General features: G+C 52.7%; 2 protein-coding genes across 2 annotated transcripts; both read left to right on the top strand.

The window, feature by feature from the left end:
- The first annotated feature begins 380 nt into the window (after nucleotides 1-380).
- On the top strand, nucleotides 381-12,303 carry HOXD11 (homeobox D11). Its single transcript, XM_027588962.1, has 3 exons — nucleotides 381-1,216; nucleotides 2,005-2,459; nucleotides 12,181-12,303. Exons 1-2 carry the CDS (start codon nucleotides 433-435, stop codon nucleotides 2,238-2,240), a joined length of 1,020 nt encoding a protein of 339 aa, XP_027444763.1. The 5' UTR covers nucleotides 381-432; the 3' UTR covers nucleotides 2,241-2,459; nucleotides 12,181-12,303.
- Nucleotides 9,739-12,683, top strand: HOXD10 (homeobox D10). Its single transcript, XM_027588960.1, has 2 exons — nucleotides 9,739-10,803; nucleotides 12,181-12,683. Exons 1-2 carry the CDS (start codon nucleotides 9,849-9,851, stop codon nucleotides 12,456-12,458), a joined length of 1,233 nt encoding a protein of 410 aa, XP_027444761.1. The 5' UTR covers nucleotides 9,739-9,848; the 3' UTR covers nucleotides 12,459-12,683.
- The last annotated feature ends 2,076 nt before the right edge of the window (nucleotides 12,684-14,759 follow it).

A 14,759-nucleotide genomic window follows, 5' to 3' on the forward strand; every position in this document is an offset into this window, starting at 1 on the left:
CGCGTACTTAAAGCGGCGCGGGCGGGCGGGCGGGCGCGGGCGGGCGGCCCAGCCGGGCGGTGGCAGATGCACCCAGCAGTGGCGGCCGCTGGCGGCGCACAGGTGACCAGCCTGCGGCTCAGCCTGGTCTGGGAGCGCCCGGGGAGTGCTGGCTGGAGCGGGAGACTGATCCGCCCCCAGCGCACGCGTGCCTCGGCGCCAGGAGCCGTCCCGGGGCGTGTTGGCGAGAGCTGATATAGATATAAGGACATTTCTCTCCATGGCGTCACGTGACATAATTACCACCAGAATCAATCAAGATGAATTGCACGTCAGCGCCCGGTGGGGATTTTTGCTTAGTTGATCCTGGCCCAAGCCTCTTGTGCAATCGATGGCTCAGGTTGGCGGCGCGGGGAGCGGCCCGGGGCTCGCCGGCGCGCACGCCGCGGAGCCATGAACGACTTTGATGAGTGCGGCCCGAGCGCAGCCAGCATGTACCTGCCCGGCTGCGCCTACTATGTGGCCCCGTCGGACTTCGCCAGCAAGCCGTCCTTCCTATCGCAACCGTCGTCCTGCCAGATGACTTTCCCCTACTCTTCCAACCTGGCGCCGCACGTCCAGCCCGTGCGCGAAGTGGCCTTCCGTGACTACGGCCTGGAGCGCGCCAAGTGGCCGTACCGCGGAGGCGGCGGCGGCGGCGCGGGGGGCGGCGGCGGCGGGGGCGGCCCCGGCGGGGGCGGTGGCGGCGGCGGCGCCGGGGGCTACGCTCCCTACTACGCTGCAGCCGCGGCGGCGGCGGCGGCAGCGGCGGCGGCCGAGGAGGCGGCCATGCAGCGCGAGCTGCTCCCTCCCGCGGGCCGCCGGCCGGACGTGCTCTTCAAGGCGCCGGAGCCGGTGTGCGCCGCGCCCGGGCCGCCACACGGCCCCGCGGGCGCCGCCTCCAACTTCTACAGCGCCGTGGGCCGAAACGGCATCCTGCCGCAGGGTTTCGATCAGTTCTACGAGGCTGCGCCCGGGCCCCCGTTCGCCGGGCCGCAGCCCCCTCCACCTCCTGCGCCGCCGCAGCCCGAGGGCGCCGCCGACAAGGGCGACCCCAAGACGGGGGCCGGTGGCGGCGGGGGAAGTCCTTGCGCCAAGGCGACCCCCGGCTCGGAGCCCAAGGGGGCGGCAGAAGGCGGCGGCGGCGATGGCGAGGGGCCCCCGGGGGAGGCGGGGGCTGAGAAGAGTGGCGGCACAGGTAGGCACCCGGTGCGGGGTGGGCGGCTGGGCCGGGGCGGGGGCGGGGGGGCCGCGGGCGCGGGGGGGCGGCGGGGGCCTCCCTCTGCTTGCGCCGTTTTATGTGCTACTTTATAAGCGTTCGAAGGGGTTTATACATCCTATAAGATTTCCCGGGCCGTTGTAAAGTGTGTTTACGATAGGAAACCAATTTAGGTGGGCTTAAGGTAGACTTCGAAGGGGACATTAATCGCTGCAGAGAGATTTTCCCCAGTTTAGGGGGGTGGGTATTGCTAGAGACCATGGAGTGAGGAGGGGAGATTTCAAGCCACTTTGTGAATGTGGACACTCGAACCTCCTGCTCTTAAGGGGGTGGGGTGGGGAGATTCTTGAACTGGACTTTATCCAAGCCTCTGGCTGACGCGCGCTGCTGGCTGGAGTAGAACAGATGCATGGGCGCGCTCGTGTTTCTCTCCCTTCGGGTTCCAACTCAGAGCCGGCCTTGCCCTCTGCTTCTCCACCTCCGTGCCAGGGTGTGTGTGTGTGTGTGTGTGTGTGCGCGCGCGCTCGCGTGTGTGTGTGTGTGTGTGTGTGTGTGTCTCCGTCCGGGCGTGAACACAGGTCCACGCCCGCACTCTCTCCTGTGCCCGCCCATATATCATCCCCCACGACTCAGGCAGGGCCTTTCAGTGGCGGCAGGGGACGTCCCCAACGGGCCGAGGCCTGGCTCTCGCGCGGGCCTGGGCCGGCGGGCGGGCTGCAGTGGGCAGCCGGCGGCCTCTCTCACCTCTTGGTTTCTTTGCCTTGCAGTGGCCCCCCAGCGGTCCCGGAAAAAGCGCTGTCCCTACACCAAGTACCAGATCCGCGAACTGGAACGCGAGTTTTTCTTTAACGTGTATATAAACAAAGAGAAAAGACTCCAACTCTCTCGGATGCTCAACCTCACTGACCGGCAAGTCAAAATCTGGTTCCAGAATCGCAGAATGAAAGAAAAGAAACTGAACAGAGACCGTCTGCAGTATTTCACTGGAAACCCCTTATTTTGAGAGCTCCAGGAAGCACCCCTCTTCCTGAGCCCCACTCGCCCACCCACTTCCCCACCAGCTTGCCCTGGGCAGGCCCAATGTTCTTGGGTTTAATGACGCCTCTTCTCTGTGGAACTCCACGATTCCTTCCCATGGTCAACTCGGGACCTCCCAGCGACCACTGCTGCCTGCGGACGAGGCCGGGGACTTGGCCGAATGGATCCTAATAAGGGGAAAATGGTAAATGCAAACGTCCCTTTACAATTTTACCGCCAATGTGCTGTTGTTCTCCCTCCCTCTCTCCGAGTCCCCGTGGGGACGCTGTGGGATCTGTAGAGAGTTAGGCCGCTGGGCTGGAAGGCGCTTGTTTTTGTTCTGAGTTTAAGGGACCTGACCATCCCCCTTGGTGAATGCAGATTATTTAAACTCTGGGAAATGTATCTTCGGTCTGTCGGTCTGTCGTATCAAGGCATAAGTCACTGTGTTTTGTGTGAATAAATGGTTTCTGGTAAAATGGAGGTTACAGCTTCAACACAATATATGATTTTTTCCTCTTGAAAGAAGTTTAGTGTCTGATTAGGGGATTTTAGTGGCCAGAACCTTCTCCCATATTCAACTGAAGATCAAGTGAAATGCTTTTTAATCCCACTGAAATAAGAGTAGCTCTCTCCCACCCTGTCTAGGCTACACTGGTTTGAAAAATCACTTTAGGGATGAATTTCTGAATTAAGGATGTGACCCGGCCATTCTGGTGCTGCTTTCTCCAGGCAATGAGGCTGGGGCAGCAGGAACCTAAGAAGGACGTCTCCTCCCCCATTCCCAGTTTAGTGAACTTGGAATATTTGAAAAGACAAAAACCATTTTTAAAAACTTGTTAGAAAATCTAAATTTACTCTTAACAAGGTGTCAAGGAGCCAAGGTCCCTTAAAAAAAAAAAGAAGCCAAAATTAGAAACCTTCCTTGAAAAAAAAGATAGTTTGCTAAAAGGAAGTTACCAGTGGTGGAGAGGGCTTGGGATCCTTGCTAGTGTCAGAGCAGGCGTACCTACGGTAGAGAAGGTAAGATCCCTCCCTGGAATAGGGCCTGAGGCTGCAGACTCACTTCTCACTGCATTTATCGCTTCAAGTTAAAGAATGTGGTGGGGGCTGTACTGCACTTTATGTTGCAGGGCCAGGCCAGGCTGTTTACAAAACCTTGAACTGTCTAGACAACACCATAAAAGCCAAAGTTCTAAACAGCTTAATTGGGTTATATTATACACCTTCTGGTGGGCCCAAAAGAGATTTCCGCAATGTGCAATAAACTGTAGGAGTGAGAAAAGCATCTCTTCCTCTGAAAAAAGTAAAGTGAATCATGACTCTTAACCTCTCCTAAGCCCAAAGTAAAAAAAAAAAAAAGAAAGAAAGAAAAGAAAAAAAAATCCATAAGATATACAGTACCCCATGCATCTTCAGAGGAGGTATACGTTTCCAAATACAAAATTTTTTTTAATTGCCAAAGTTTGGGGGGGGGGAGGAGGAAAAACATAAGTGCATAAGTGTATGCCTTTGAACTTCCAAAATGTCAAGGTCATCACCTTTAACCTTTCTGAATAATTAGGCGCCTTAAGGTTCTTCTGTGATATTCAGCCGCCACCCACTCTCACGCACACATTCTTACACACATCCAGACCCCCACATACATTTATGACCACACAGCATCATATCAGGGGTTCACCATAAATCTAAGCAAATGCCTAATTTCAGGATCAATAACCTTAATTTCCCTTCAAACATTTGTGTAATTCAATAGCAGTTGACTTCTTTTTAAAAGACTGGTTAGATTTAAGTGTCTACCAGCATGTTTTTTAATACAGTTAGTATATACTGAGGTGGGTTTTTTTGAGGGGGGGTCATAGACAGCATTCCCCTTTGCTCTAATGAAGAACCACGGCTTTCAAAGCAGGCATTTGAAAGCGGAAGCTTTAGTCAGATTTACACCTTCGCTATATTTGAAAAAAAACTGTTGCACCGTCAGATAAGTTATTGTACTTTCTATGATATGGAACAAAACTAAAAATATTTATATTGTTTGCCAAAGTGTCCCTCAACCTTTGGTGAAAATTGCAAGAGAAACAAAGCCTACGGTTGAATAATTTCGTTCGGAAGGGGATTTCTTTGTGTGGAATTCTGGGCGTCCGTTAAAATGTCAGTGCCCTAGTAGTATAATCGTTGCAGGAGCTTAAAACTGCTTTCTTTCTTTCTCTCTCCATCTTTTTTTTTTTTTTTTAACTGCGTCTAAATGTAGCAAGCTTGTGTGTCCACCACCTTAGGTAAGCCGAACCGAGAGATACCACTTCCCGTTTGCATGGCCTTGGAGAGCCACACGGGGGCGTGCTCACGTTCCAGAAGCCGCGTTTGGCGGAGACGCCGCGGTACCCTATCTTTCCAATACTGATTCTAATATGCAATCTGAGCCCGTTAGAAACAGGCGGCCACTAAGTTATTTGTTTGCTGTTTGTTTGATCTAAGCAGCCACGAGGTGTGGGAGGTTGTATAAAGACAGAGAAAAGGGAGCTACCCAGATTCCTGAAACAGACAGTCACCTAATCGTTATCTCCTTAAAGATAACGCGGTTGCAAAGAATACCTTGGTATAATCTGGTGGTGTCAAGGAGAGATTTTTTTTTAAAGACCAATATGTACATTTCCAAATAGGTCATGCCACTGAGAGTTAATTAAATTAGAGAAATTAATTTTCTTGTTGGTTTGAGTATGGAGAACGATGTGAGGGTAGGACCAACTCCTCCCCAAAACAGCGTCCGTCTCGTACTCTCTCCGACCGCCTGGGATGATTAAAAGGCTTTTGTTTAAGACAGATCGGGGCGCCGGCAACTTAGCTGAGTGTGGTCTCAGAGAAAATGAGACGCGTCGGGACTGAGGGGGTCGTTCTGGGCGAGGGAGTGCCCCCCAACCCGGCCATGCCTGGCAGCCGGGGGTAGCCAGAAGCGCTGGCGGAACTCTGAGTTGGGGCGCCTGGGGCAGGCTGGGCTCACGCGGCTGCGGGAAGCGGCAGACTGTCCCGGGAAACGTTTATACTACGAGGCAAGGCGGCGCGGAATGGGGATTGCATTTGAAGCAAACGAGCTTTGCGTTTGACAGAACCCTGGACACTCTTCGCAGCCGCCTGCTGGCTTTGAGCACGGAGTTTGATTTTGACACCAGCTCTTGGAAGCAGTCTTCTTGCTGCATGCCCTCCTGGCCCCCCATCCCCCTTTTGCAAAACCCCTGATTTTGGGGAGGGCCTGTGTCGCCATCCTCTGTCCAAAAGGGAGGGCTCCAGGACATGAAAGGGCTGTTCTAAGGGACGGTGGCTGTCCCTTCTTTCCCGAAGTTCATTTTGAAGCGCCTGCAACCCCCAGAATTAGTGCCGGCCTCCTGGGCCCTGCTGTCTCTGTCTCCTTTCTCCAAACCCTGGACCAGAGGCCCTGGGTCCCCCCCTGGGAGCTGGCATCAGCTTCAGTGGAGGCTGGGGCGCCATGAGCCCCCCAGTGAGGCGCCAGCCAGAGGCATAGGTGATCCCCATGGGCACCCCGGCTCCTGCCTGTCTGACCGCCGGTCCTGCTTAGCTATTGTGAAGCGACATTTCTCAGAGCCTAACCTGGCTCTCAGTCCAGGTGGGGAGGGAACCCTCCTCCCCAAATGTCATTGTGTTCCTCTTCAGGCGGCTCCAGCAGGGGTGCGTGTGGCCTTTCAGGGCCCCTTGGCCTTGGCTGGCAGCCTTCCTCAGACAACGGGCACTAAGCAGTCTGCAGTTCCTTTCCTACCAGCAGCGCCCAAACGGGCCTGAGAAAGGACAGAGGATTGGACCAGGACTTCTGGGGGGCTGCAGACCCGACCCCTCCTGATTGTTCAGAGCCTGTGGGCTCACGGAGTGTGGCCACGTATCTTGAATCACCGAGATCTCAGATCCTGAAGTGGAGGGAAAGTGCGCCAAGTAGGAGTCTTTTGTGTCTGTAACAGAAAGAGGCTCCCGAGCCGCCAGCCCTTTTGCACAGTCTCCACAGACTCTTCACTGAGTTGGTGGTGGCTTCCATGGCCTGCCCATTTGCCCCCTTGATTTCTTTTCACATTGGCTGGAAGGGGCACAGTGCAACCCGGAGGGGCTCCCTGGGGAAGCAGCCTTTAAAATTTGTCCCCATCCACTCTGCCCCCGAAGAATGGCCCAGCCCTGAGGCCACTCAGGGCCCAAATTCAGGGCCAACCTAGGAGTCCCCAGGTCTACTCGGGCCCAGGGTCACTGTTCTTCCTGGTGACAGAAGAGCGCAGATGCAAGCCACTTCTTGATTACAAATGCTAATTTCTTGCTAAAGCGACCCTATTAATTTTTCTCTGGAAAGAGCTGTGCCAGGGAGAAGGATGTCTTGGTACAAATATGGATATTCATCTCCTTTATAGTGCAATATTGATTTATTATTAATGGTAACTGCTCCAGCTGATCTAAAGATGATCGAAAACGGCAGCGATGCAGCTACATTAAATACTCCTAAGCAAAATACTGGCTGGCCTTGAAAGCCACTGCCTTTTCATTCCACTTGCTCCATCCTAGCCTTAAGAGTCTTAGCCAAACTTTCCAACCTCCCAGGTCCAGATCATTCTCCTGTATTATTTCTGTTTTGCTCCATTTTTATTACAAAATTCCTCTGAAATATTGGAGTCTCTGGCCTCAAGGAACTGGTCTGAAGGCAGATATTTGAGAAAGAATAAAAGGGAATTTTGTGATAATAGATTCAAAATTATAGCCGATACACAGATTTTCTGTGAATGAAGAACTATTTGAAGCCAAATCTAACGTGGGGATGACTTAGAGCCCGGAGCCCCTGGGAGTTGAAACAGAAAGGCCCCCAAATTCGGAAGGCAAATCCTGCTCGTGCTGGCTCACCGCAGACCTACCCGCTCCACAAGGAATTGCTGGTTTTTAGCCTGAATGTTTGCTTCATGTATAAATAAAGATTATGAAAGGGCATTTGATGGGCATAAAATTCCCAATTAGATTGAACAGTCTTGCCTCACGAGTGGGGTAGGGAGAACTGGACAGCCGAGTTCCAGCAAAGGGTGAGATGCAAAGGCACAACAGTCCCGGAGCACCAGGCTGGCGTCAGGGCGCCTGCCGAGAGCGTGTGCAGTGGGCACTTTGTACAGCCCTGGGCACCCTTAACTGTGGCCAGGATCATGATCTCCACCTTCTGATAAAACAATTTTTGGGGTGCTTGTCCGTGGCTGTTAGCTTTGAACAGGACCGGTAGCAGACTAGAGTCAAAAGTTGGATTTTTTTTTTTTCCTGCCTTCCTCACCCTCTCCCCCTCCATCCTCAAGCTTAAAAACAGCCATCCCTACGGAAAAGTAATGTTTAAACCCCGGGCTTCGCCGGCCGGCATCCCGTAGCCAGAGCAGTTAGATGCGCCAGGCTTTTAACCTGACAATGATGTTGTATTTGAACAGCTGCGTAAAGGTTTAAAAGGTCTGTCTCATTGCCACCGCGGAGTTTTTTAAAAGGGGTTATTGTTTGGGCGAGGGCACTTCGAGGGGACAGGCAAAGTGGTCCCAAGGCCGAAAATAATGTTCAGAGCCTGTTTCCACCAGGCCAGGGGAGATTTCCTTTCGCGGAGGGGGGACAGAGGGTTTGCTGGAAAAGGTTTTTGGGAAGCAGTGAGCAGGCTCCTAGTCGCCCCCCCCCCCGCCCCCAGAATGCGGAGGCGCTTTAATGAGTATCGGGCTCCAAAGAAATGTTCAGCTGAGGCGGAAACCCAATTTGCCCACAAGTTCAGTCTCTGGGCCTGAAATCCAAGGCCAGCCCATGACAGCGCGAGTGTGGGGAGAAGAAAACCCAGCCGCCTTTCCGGACAGAGGACTGGTTCACGATCAGGGTTTCCGGGGCCCTTTTCCTCTCTCCGATGCGGGGAAGGGGGTCTGGGAAGCCCGAGGACGGCTCCTGTGCCCTGGCCCGGCCCCTCGACCGGGGCAAGCCTTTGGAAATCAAGGTTAAAGCTCCCCGCTGCTGCCCGGAGGCCGGGGCTTCCTAAGGGCGGCTCACCCGCCTGCAACCAGAGAACAAGAAAGGAAGTTGTTGGAGAAGTTTCTCATAAAACTCTTGAGTTTCCATGGTGGTGATGGTGGTTATTCTTTAATGAGCTCGACCACAACCCCAGACCAAATCCTCTTTATAGAACTTTCCGTCACCAAAGGAAACAGAGGACTAAGGTTCTCCCACCTCCTTTTTTTTCTCCCTCTCCTTACCCCAGCAAAACGGTGTCAAACAATTTTAGGAATGGTCCAAAACTATAAAACTCAACTTCTGACAAGAGTAGAGCTTTTAATATTTGACGATTTGTGTTAAAACAAAAAATTGACCTTCTTGGTTAGTAGTGAAGGGGAAAAATCAATAGTATAATTTTCAATAATTCATAAAGCGAATGCCATTATGCTAAATCTTAACTATTAATCTTATCCTTTACAAAGTCTCGATTGATTTGTTAATAAAATATCTTCCCGTGTGTGGCAACAGCGGGTATAACTCTTTAAAAACCTTCAGAAGCAAGAAAATTACCAAGTAGCCCAAGAATGTAGATGAGAATTATATTGATCGCCCTGATTCTTCTTAATATATATTAATAAATTCCACAACCTTTTGTACCTTGCACTTGTCAGAAACCAATGCTTTTACAAAATCCATAAAAGGAAAACATATTTTTCTTTGCAGAAGAACCAAATGACACCTTTGCCTCTCTCTCTCTCTCTCTCTCCTACTCGGCCCAGTCAGTTTTCTAAAACTTCTGGAGTCTGAGGGCGAGAGCTTTCCCCTTTCCTTGAAAAAATTCTTTTCTTTCTCTCTTCCTTCCTTCCTCTTCGCTCACTATTATCAGGGTGTGTAGGGAGGGAAACCTCGGTTTAGTTCTCCCGCTGGGAGTTGGAGGGACGCTTTCGAGGATAGCCAACTGCTGGCGAGGGATTGTCTCCGGGCTGAAAGCTCCCAGCGGCCCGGCCGCAGAGGTCGGGGTGTGGTTCCTCCGAGAGAGCCGAAGGCTCGGGTAGCCCACCCGGGGCGCGGACGGACCGGGATCCCGCATCTCCCTCGGGCTGGAGGAGGGAATGGATGGCGCCAGGGCCGGCCAGTCCTCGGGGCTCAGGGCCGGCCGGCTGCTTGGCCTCAGCCCTCGCGGCCCTTCTCGCCTCCGCTGCCCACGATACCTTGGCCGCGTCTTTGCGTGAGACATCTTTACTGCGGACCCCTGGGGTGGGATGTCTCGGAGCCCGGGGAATCCGACTCACCTTCCCAGACTGCCCGGGAGAAAATGACCCAGCCGGGCCCCCACCCCCCCGCCCGTGCCCCGGCTCTTCGGGCGCGTTCGGCCTGGGGGTGTGCGGGGAATGCTTCTGTGTGCTGGCGCCACGGCACCCTGGCTTCCCTCCCCGCGCCGTGTTCTCCCGGACGCCCCTCTGGCCGAGACTTTCCTTCCGCCAGCGGGGCCCAGAGGCCGGAGCGGGGAACGCGAGTGGGGCCGGCCGGCTGAGTGAGCCCCGGGGAGGCTGGCGGGCGACGGAGAGGGCTGGACCGGTTGTCTCCCGCGCGCACTATCGCGGGCGCGTAGTAGATGTCGCTGTTGTCCGTGCTTACGCGGCCGGCCGGCCGGGCTCTGCAGCACGTGACCTGCGAGGAGGCTGCGGCTCAAGGCCATTTTCAAATCTCATTGGCTTGGTTGTCATGTGGTCGGCAGAGGCATCCACAATTACACGGGGAATGTTTTCCTAGAGATGTCAGCCTACAAAGGACACAATCTCTCTTCTTCAAATTCCTCCCCAAAATGTCCTTTCCCAACAGCTCTCCTGCTGCTAATACTTTTTTAGTAGATTCCTTGATCAGTGCCTGCAGGAGTGACAGTTTTTATTCGAGCAGCGCCAGCATGTACATGCCACCACCTAGCGCAGACATGGGGACCTATGGAATGCAAACCTGTGGACTGCTCCCGTCTCTGGCCAAAAGAGAAGTGAACCACCAAAATATGGGTATGAATGTGCATCCTTATATACCTCAAGTAGACAGTTGGACAGACCCGAACAGATCTTGTCGAATAGAGCAACCTGTTACACAGCAAGTCCCCACTTGCTCCTTCACCACCAACATTAAGGAAGAATCCAATTGCTGCATGTATTCTGATAAGCGCAACAAACTCATTTCTGCTGAGGTCCCTTCGTACCAGAGGCTGGTCCCTGAGTCCTGTCCCGTTGAGAACCCCGAGGTTCCTGTCCCTGGATATTTTAGACTGAGTCAGACCTACGCCACCGGGAAAACCCAAGAGTACAATAACAGCCCCGAAGGCAGCTCCACAGTCATGCTCCAGCTCAACCCTCGTGGCGCGGCCAAGCCGCAGCTCTCGGCCGCCCAGCTGCAGATGGAAAAGAAGATGAACGAGCCCGTGAGCGGCCAAGAGCCCACCAAAGTCTCCCAGGTGGAGAGCCCCGAGGCCAAGGGCGGCCTTCCGGAAGAAAGGAGCTGCCTGGCTGAGGTCTCCGTGTCCAGTCCCGAAGTACAGGAGAAGGAAAGCAAAGGTCGGTATGAGCAAGTTGCCACCCCCGCGGGGCGTGCAGCCCGGGAATCCGGCAGAGAGGGAGCGCCTGGGTGCCCAGCGTCGAGCCCGGGCAGCTGAGGCGGAGCCCGACTGGCAGGTGCGGCTCCTCCTGGCTTTTAGAGGGGTAGTCTCGGTCTCGAGATGGTCCCCGCTTCTCCCCGGCTGCCCTGGCCCTCCTGGCTAGTCCTGGCCCCACGCTCATGGCGCCTGGGCAGAGGATGGGCTTGCTGGGTTTATTTTTCCTGAGCTAGACTTGAAATGCAACAAAAGAGGGCAAATGAGACCTGCGGCTCGTAAACACGGCCCCAGAACCTCCTTTCTCCTGCTCAGATTTGCAGTCCCAGCTTTGCCTTTCACCCAATGATGATTTTAAGGCGGTCCAAGGCACCGTGTTCGTGTTCAAGTGTATGCACCCCGCATCCTGCGAGCTTGGGGGTGGCAATGGGAACGAAATGACTGGGCTGGTTGGTGCTTGGGCTGGGGAACAGGGCTCCCAGCCTCTGCGGGGTTAGGTAACCTTGGCTTTGTCTGGGGAAAGTGCCGCAAGCTTTGCAATCCATTTGCAAAGAGGGCAAAGGCTGAAGGGGGGAGAATGGAATCTGTAGGGCCCACCCGGCAGGGCCAGCCTTGGGGCTGGGCTGGGGCAAAGGGCCAGGGGTTCTGGCTTTTTGAGAAGGAACCCTGCCCCGAAGCCTCTCCCCCAGTGTCCAGAGGTGGGCCACAGTAAGGAGCCACATTTCTTGGGGGGGGATGTTTTTGTGTGGGGACAAGAAGGCATGAGAATGCAAGAAATTCTGGGGAGTACAACAATGCCCAGGCAGGTCTGTCGGAGAAGGTGTACTCGCTTCCTTGGTTATCTTTTGAAAGAGAAGGGCAACTAACCTGGTTGTGGGGCTCCCCGCCCGGGCAGGAAAACTGGGGAAGAAGTGGCAGACTTGTGGATGTGAGGCAGCAGTGGGGTTGGTAGTCTCGTTCAGGCTGTGGGTTGCTTCTTCCACTCCAGCCCAGTGATGAGCTGCCCACTTAGAATGTCGCTCGGGAGATCCTGAAAGTTTACTATTGTACTAATGTTTTGTGCAGGTCAGAAAGCTGAGAGAGAAAAAGAGACAGAAAGAGAGAGAACCCTGACACCGAGGGCAAGAGTACCCGCCCATCGTGTCATTTTGGGCATTTAAACTAATCTGGCATCAATTACAAATCCCTTCCAGGGCCTACCTCATATGAGTAATGTTTAATACCAGCATTTCCCAAAGCGGCCTGCCTGCCAGTGGGGTCATGGCCAAGGGTACCTTTGAAAAGACTGAGAGAAAAAAAAAATTCTTGATTTTTTTTCTTCTTCTCCCTTTAATTTTGTTAGAGGAAATCAAGTCTGATACTCCAACCAGCAATTGGCTCACTGCAAAGAGTGGCAGAAAGAAGAGGTGCCCTTACACTAAGCACCAAACGCTGGAATTAGAAAAAGAGTTCTTGTTCAATATGTACCTCACCCGCGAGCGCCGCCTAGAGATCAGTAAGAGCGTTAACCTCACCGACAGGCAGGTCAAGATTTGGTTTCAAAACCGCCGAATGAAACTCAAGAAGATGAGCCGAGAGAACCGGATCCGAGAACTGACCGCCAACCTCACCTTCTCTTAGGTCCCAGGCCCGTCGGAGGCCAGGATCGGAGAGGGGGCACCGCGTTCCAGGGCCGAGTGCTTGAAGGACTGGGAAGGCGGAAACAAAACCTTCATTGCTCTTTGTTTTTTGTTTTGTTTTGTTTTGTTTCCTGCTAGAATGTGACTTTGGGGTCATTCTGTTCGTGCTGCAAGTGATCTGTAATCCCTATGAGTATATATATATTAAAAAAACTAGCACGTGTAATTTATTATTTTTTCATCGTAATGCAGGGTAACTATTACTGCGCATTTTCATTTGGGTCTTAACTTATTGGAACTGTACAGCATCCATCAGTTCATTCATCCATCCAGCAATGTGACTTTTTCATGTTTTTCCTAATGCAAAAGGTCTCTGTGTGTGGTTAGTCCATGATCTCATGGCGTTTTGAATACATCCAGTACTTAAAAGTACTTAAATTACATATATATTTAAAAAAAGATTAAGAAAACCCACAAGCTTTGGGGGGAGGGGGACTAAAAAAGCACATTACAATGTATCTTTTCGCAAATGAATTTAGCAATTGTCCTTGGTGAGATGGAATATTGACGACTTATGCCTTGTAGCCTTCCCTTGTGGTGCATCTGTGGTTTGGTAGAAGTACAACAGCAACCTGTCCTTTCTGTGCATGTTCTGGTCGCATGTATAATGCAATAAACTCTGGAAACGAGTTTGCTCCCTCTGCTTTTCTGAAATGGACACGTTACGGTGGAAATGAAAGCCTTTGGTGAGATTATCTTCCGGTTAAACTGCTTGTTTGGGGCAGTTGGGGGTGGTGATAGAGAGCAGGAGAAGGAAGGTGGGAGAAGCTGGAGGAGGCCTAGGGTGCTAAAATTTGGCAGTGGCAGAGGGAGTGATAATCCAGCCTGGGTGTGCTTGTTTTCCTAGCTGGGAAGAAGGGGAGTCTTCTCCCCCTCCCACCCCCCCCAAGATAGTAACATAATTGAATTCTAGATGGGTATATGTTTCCCTCTAACCAGAGCCTGGTAAGACTGTGCCCACGCTGCTTTTTTCTTCACAGCTCCCCATTTGTGTGTTTTCCTGTCTTTGGTTTTGGTTGTGTTATTTTTTAATACTTTCAGTAGGGTCTTGGTGATTTCTGGCTGGCATGCCATCGTCAGGGGCTAGATTGAAACCAGTCTGGCCCACCTGGAAGCCACCGGGCCTCCATTACAGGAACAAGGATAGCCAGCAGCTAGCACTGCAACGGATCCAGTTCTGCCCCCTCCTTTCCCTCACCCCCCCCCCATCCCAAGCACAAGACAAGCCAGGCCACAGCGAAGCCGAGGATGGGTGAGTTTTCCCATCCCACTTTGCCCTGGTTTCCTTGTGGAAGGATTTCAAGCTCATTAGCTTTTAGTGGCCCACATGAAATTTTCTTAAAATTTTCTGAAAAGATTTCCCCCCCAGGTAATGCTCCCTCTATTTAATTATAAAATGCTGGTTGGAGCCACTATATCTGGGAGGCAAGCAAATGAACAAAAGGTGACTGAAAGGGACTTTGCAAATGAACGTGACTTCCCATGAAGTCCAATGTTCCAGCTGCCGACATAGCTTGGAAAACTCCAGCCAGCCTTCACCGAGGGAGTCCAGGCTTATCTAGCCCTGAGTGGGAGAAAGGAGAAGAGGCCTTAGAGGGAAGAGCTGACAGAGAATTCGTTTTCTCAGGTTATGCTGTGGTTTCAAAAGGTCTCCACCAGCTTCAAGTAGCTTGACAAAACACATCCTTTCACTTTTTCTTTTTCTCCCCATGAAACTATCTATTCAGGGACTCTGAGCCTCACAGCTCTCATCCAGGGAGTCTTTGGGAAATTCAGTATTTATTCAGAGTTTTAAACTTCCTCCTGAAAAACCAAGAACCTTCCCCAGTTCCAAGACAGAACCCTTGAGGGGAGCCATTTCCTAGGGGTGGGACAGAGAAGGCTCGGAATCAATGCCAGGTTGGAAACACTGGAGTAGATTTGCCCAGACCTCCATTGGTTGGGCAGGAGAAGGAGGGCAATTTTAACTTATCCGTTTCCTCCCTGCGATGTGGGGAGCGCCATTAGTTGTTGACAGAGGGCCATGTCTCAGAGGAAAACCTGTGCTGCAGGCAAAGGCATCTCCTCTGGAACAAAATCAGAAAGCCACTGGCAAAGGCAATCAATCAGGCCATAAGTAGGCATTTACCCCCTTCCTTTCCGGGGCTCGAGGTGGGCTGGGATCCCTCCAAGGGTGCCCTGAGCAACTTGTCGAGTGAGGAATATATCCTCTGCCGCCTGCTCTCGGGCTGCTTTTGTCTCG

Source organism: Zalophus californianus, chromosome 3 (assembly GCF_009762305.2).
Source record: "Zalophus californianus isolate mZalCal1 chromosome 3, mZalCal1.pri.v2, whole genome shotgun sequence".
Lineage (NCBI taxonomy): Eukaryota > Metazoa > Chordata > Mammalia > Carnivora > Otariidae > Zalophus > Zalophus californianus.

What these genes read in the sequence shown, in the direction of transcription:
- HOXD10 (XM_027588960.1), top strand. Translation starts at nt 9,849, where the DNA reads ATGTCGCTGTTGTCCGTGCTTACGCGGCCGGCCGGCCGGGCTCTGCAG. An exon ending in ACAGGAGAAGGAAAGCAAAG is followed by an intron (nt 10,804 to 12,180) that starts GTCGGTATGAGC and finishes TAATTTTGTTAG; the next exon opens with AGGAAATCAAGTCTGATACT.
- HOXD11 (XM_027588962.1), top strand. Translation starts at nt 433, where the DNA reads ATGAACGACTTTGATGAGTGCGGCCCGAGCGCAGCCAGCATGTACCTG. An exon ending in TGAGAAGAGTGGCGGCACAG is followed by an intron (nt 1,217 to 2,004) that starts GTAGGCACCCGG and finishes TTTGCCTTGCAG; the next exon opens with TGGCCCCCCAGCGGTCCCGG.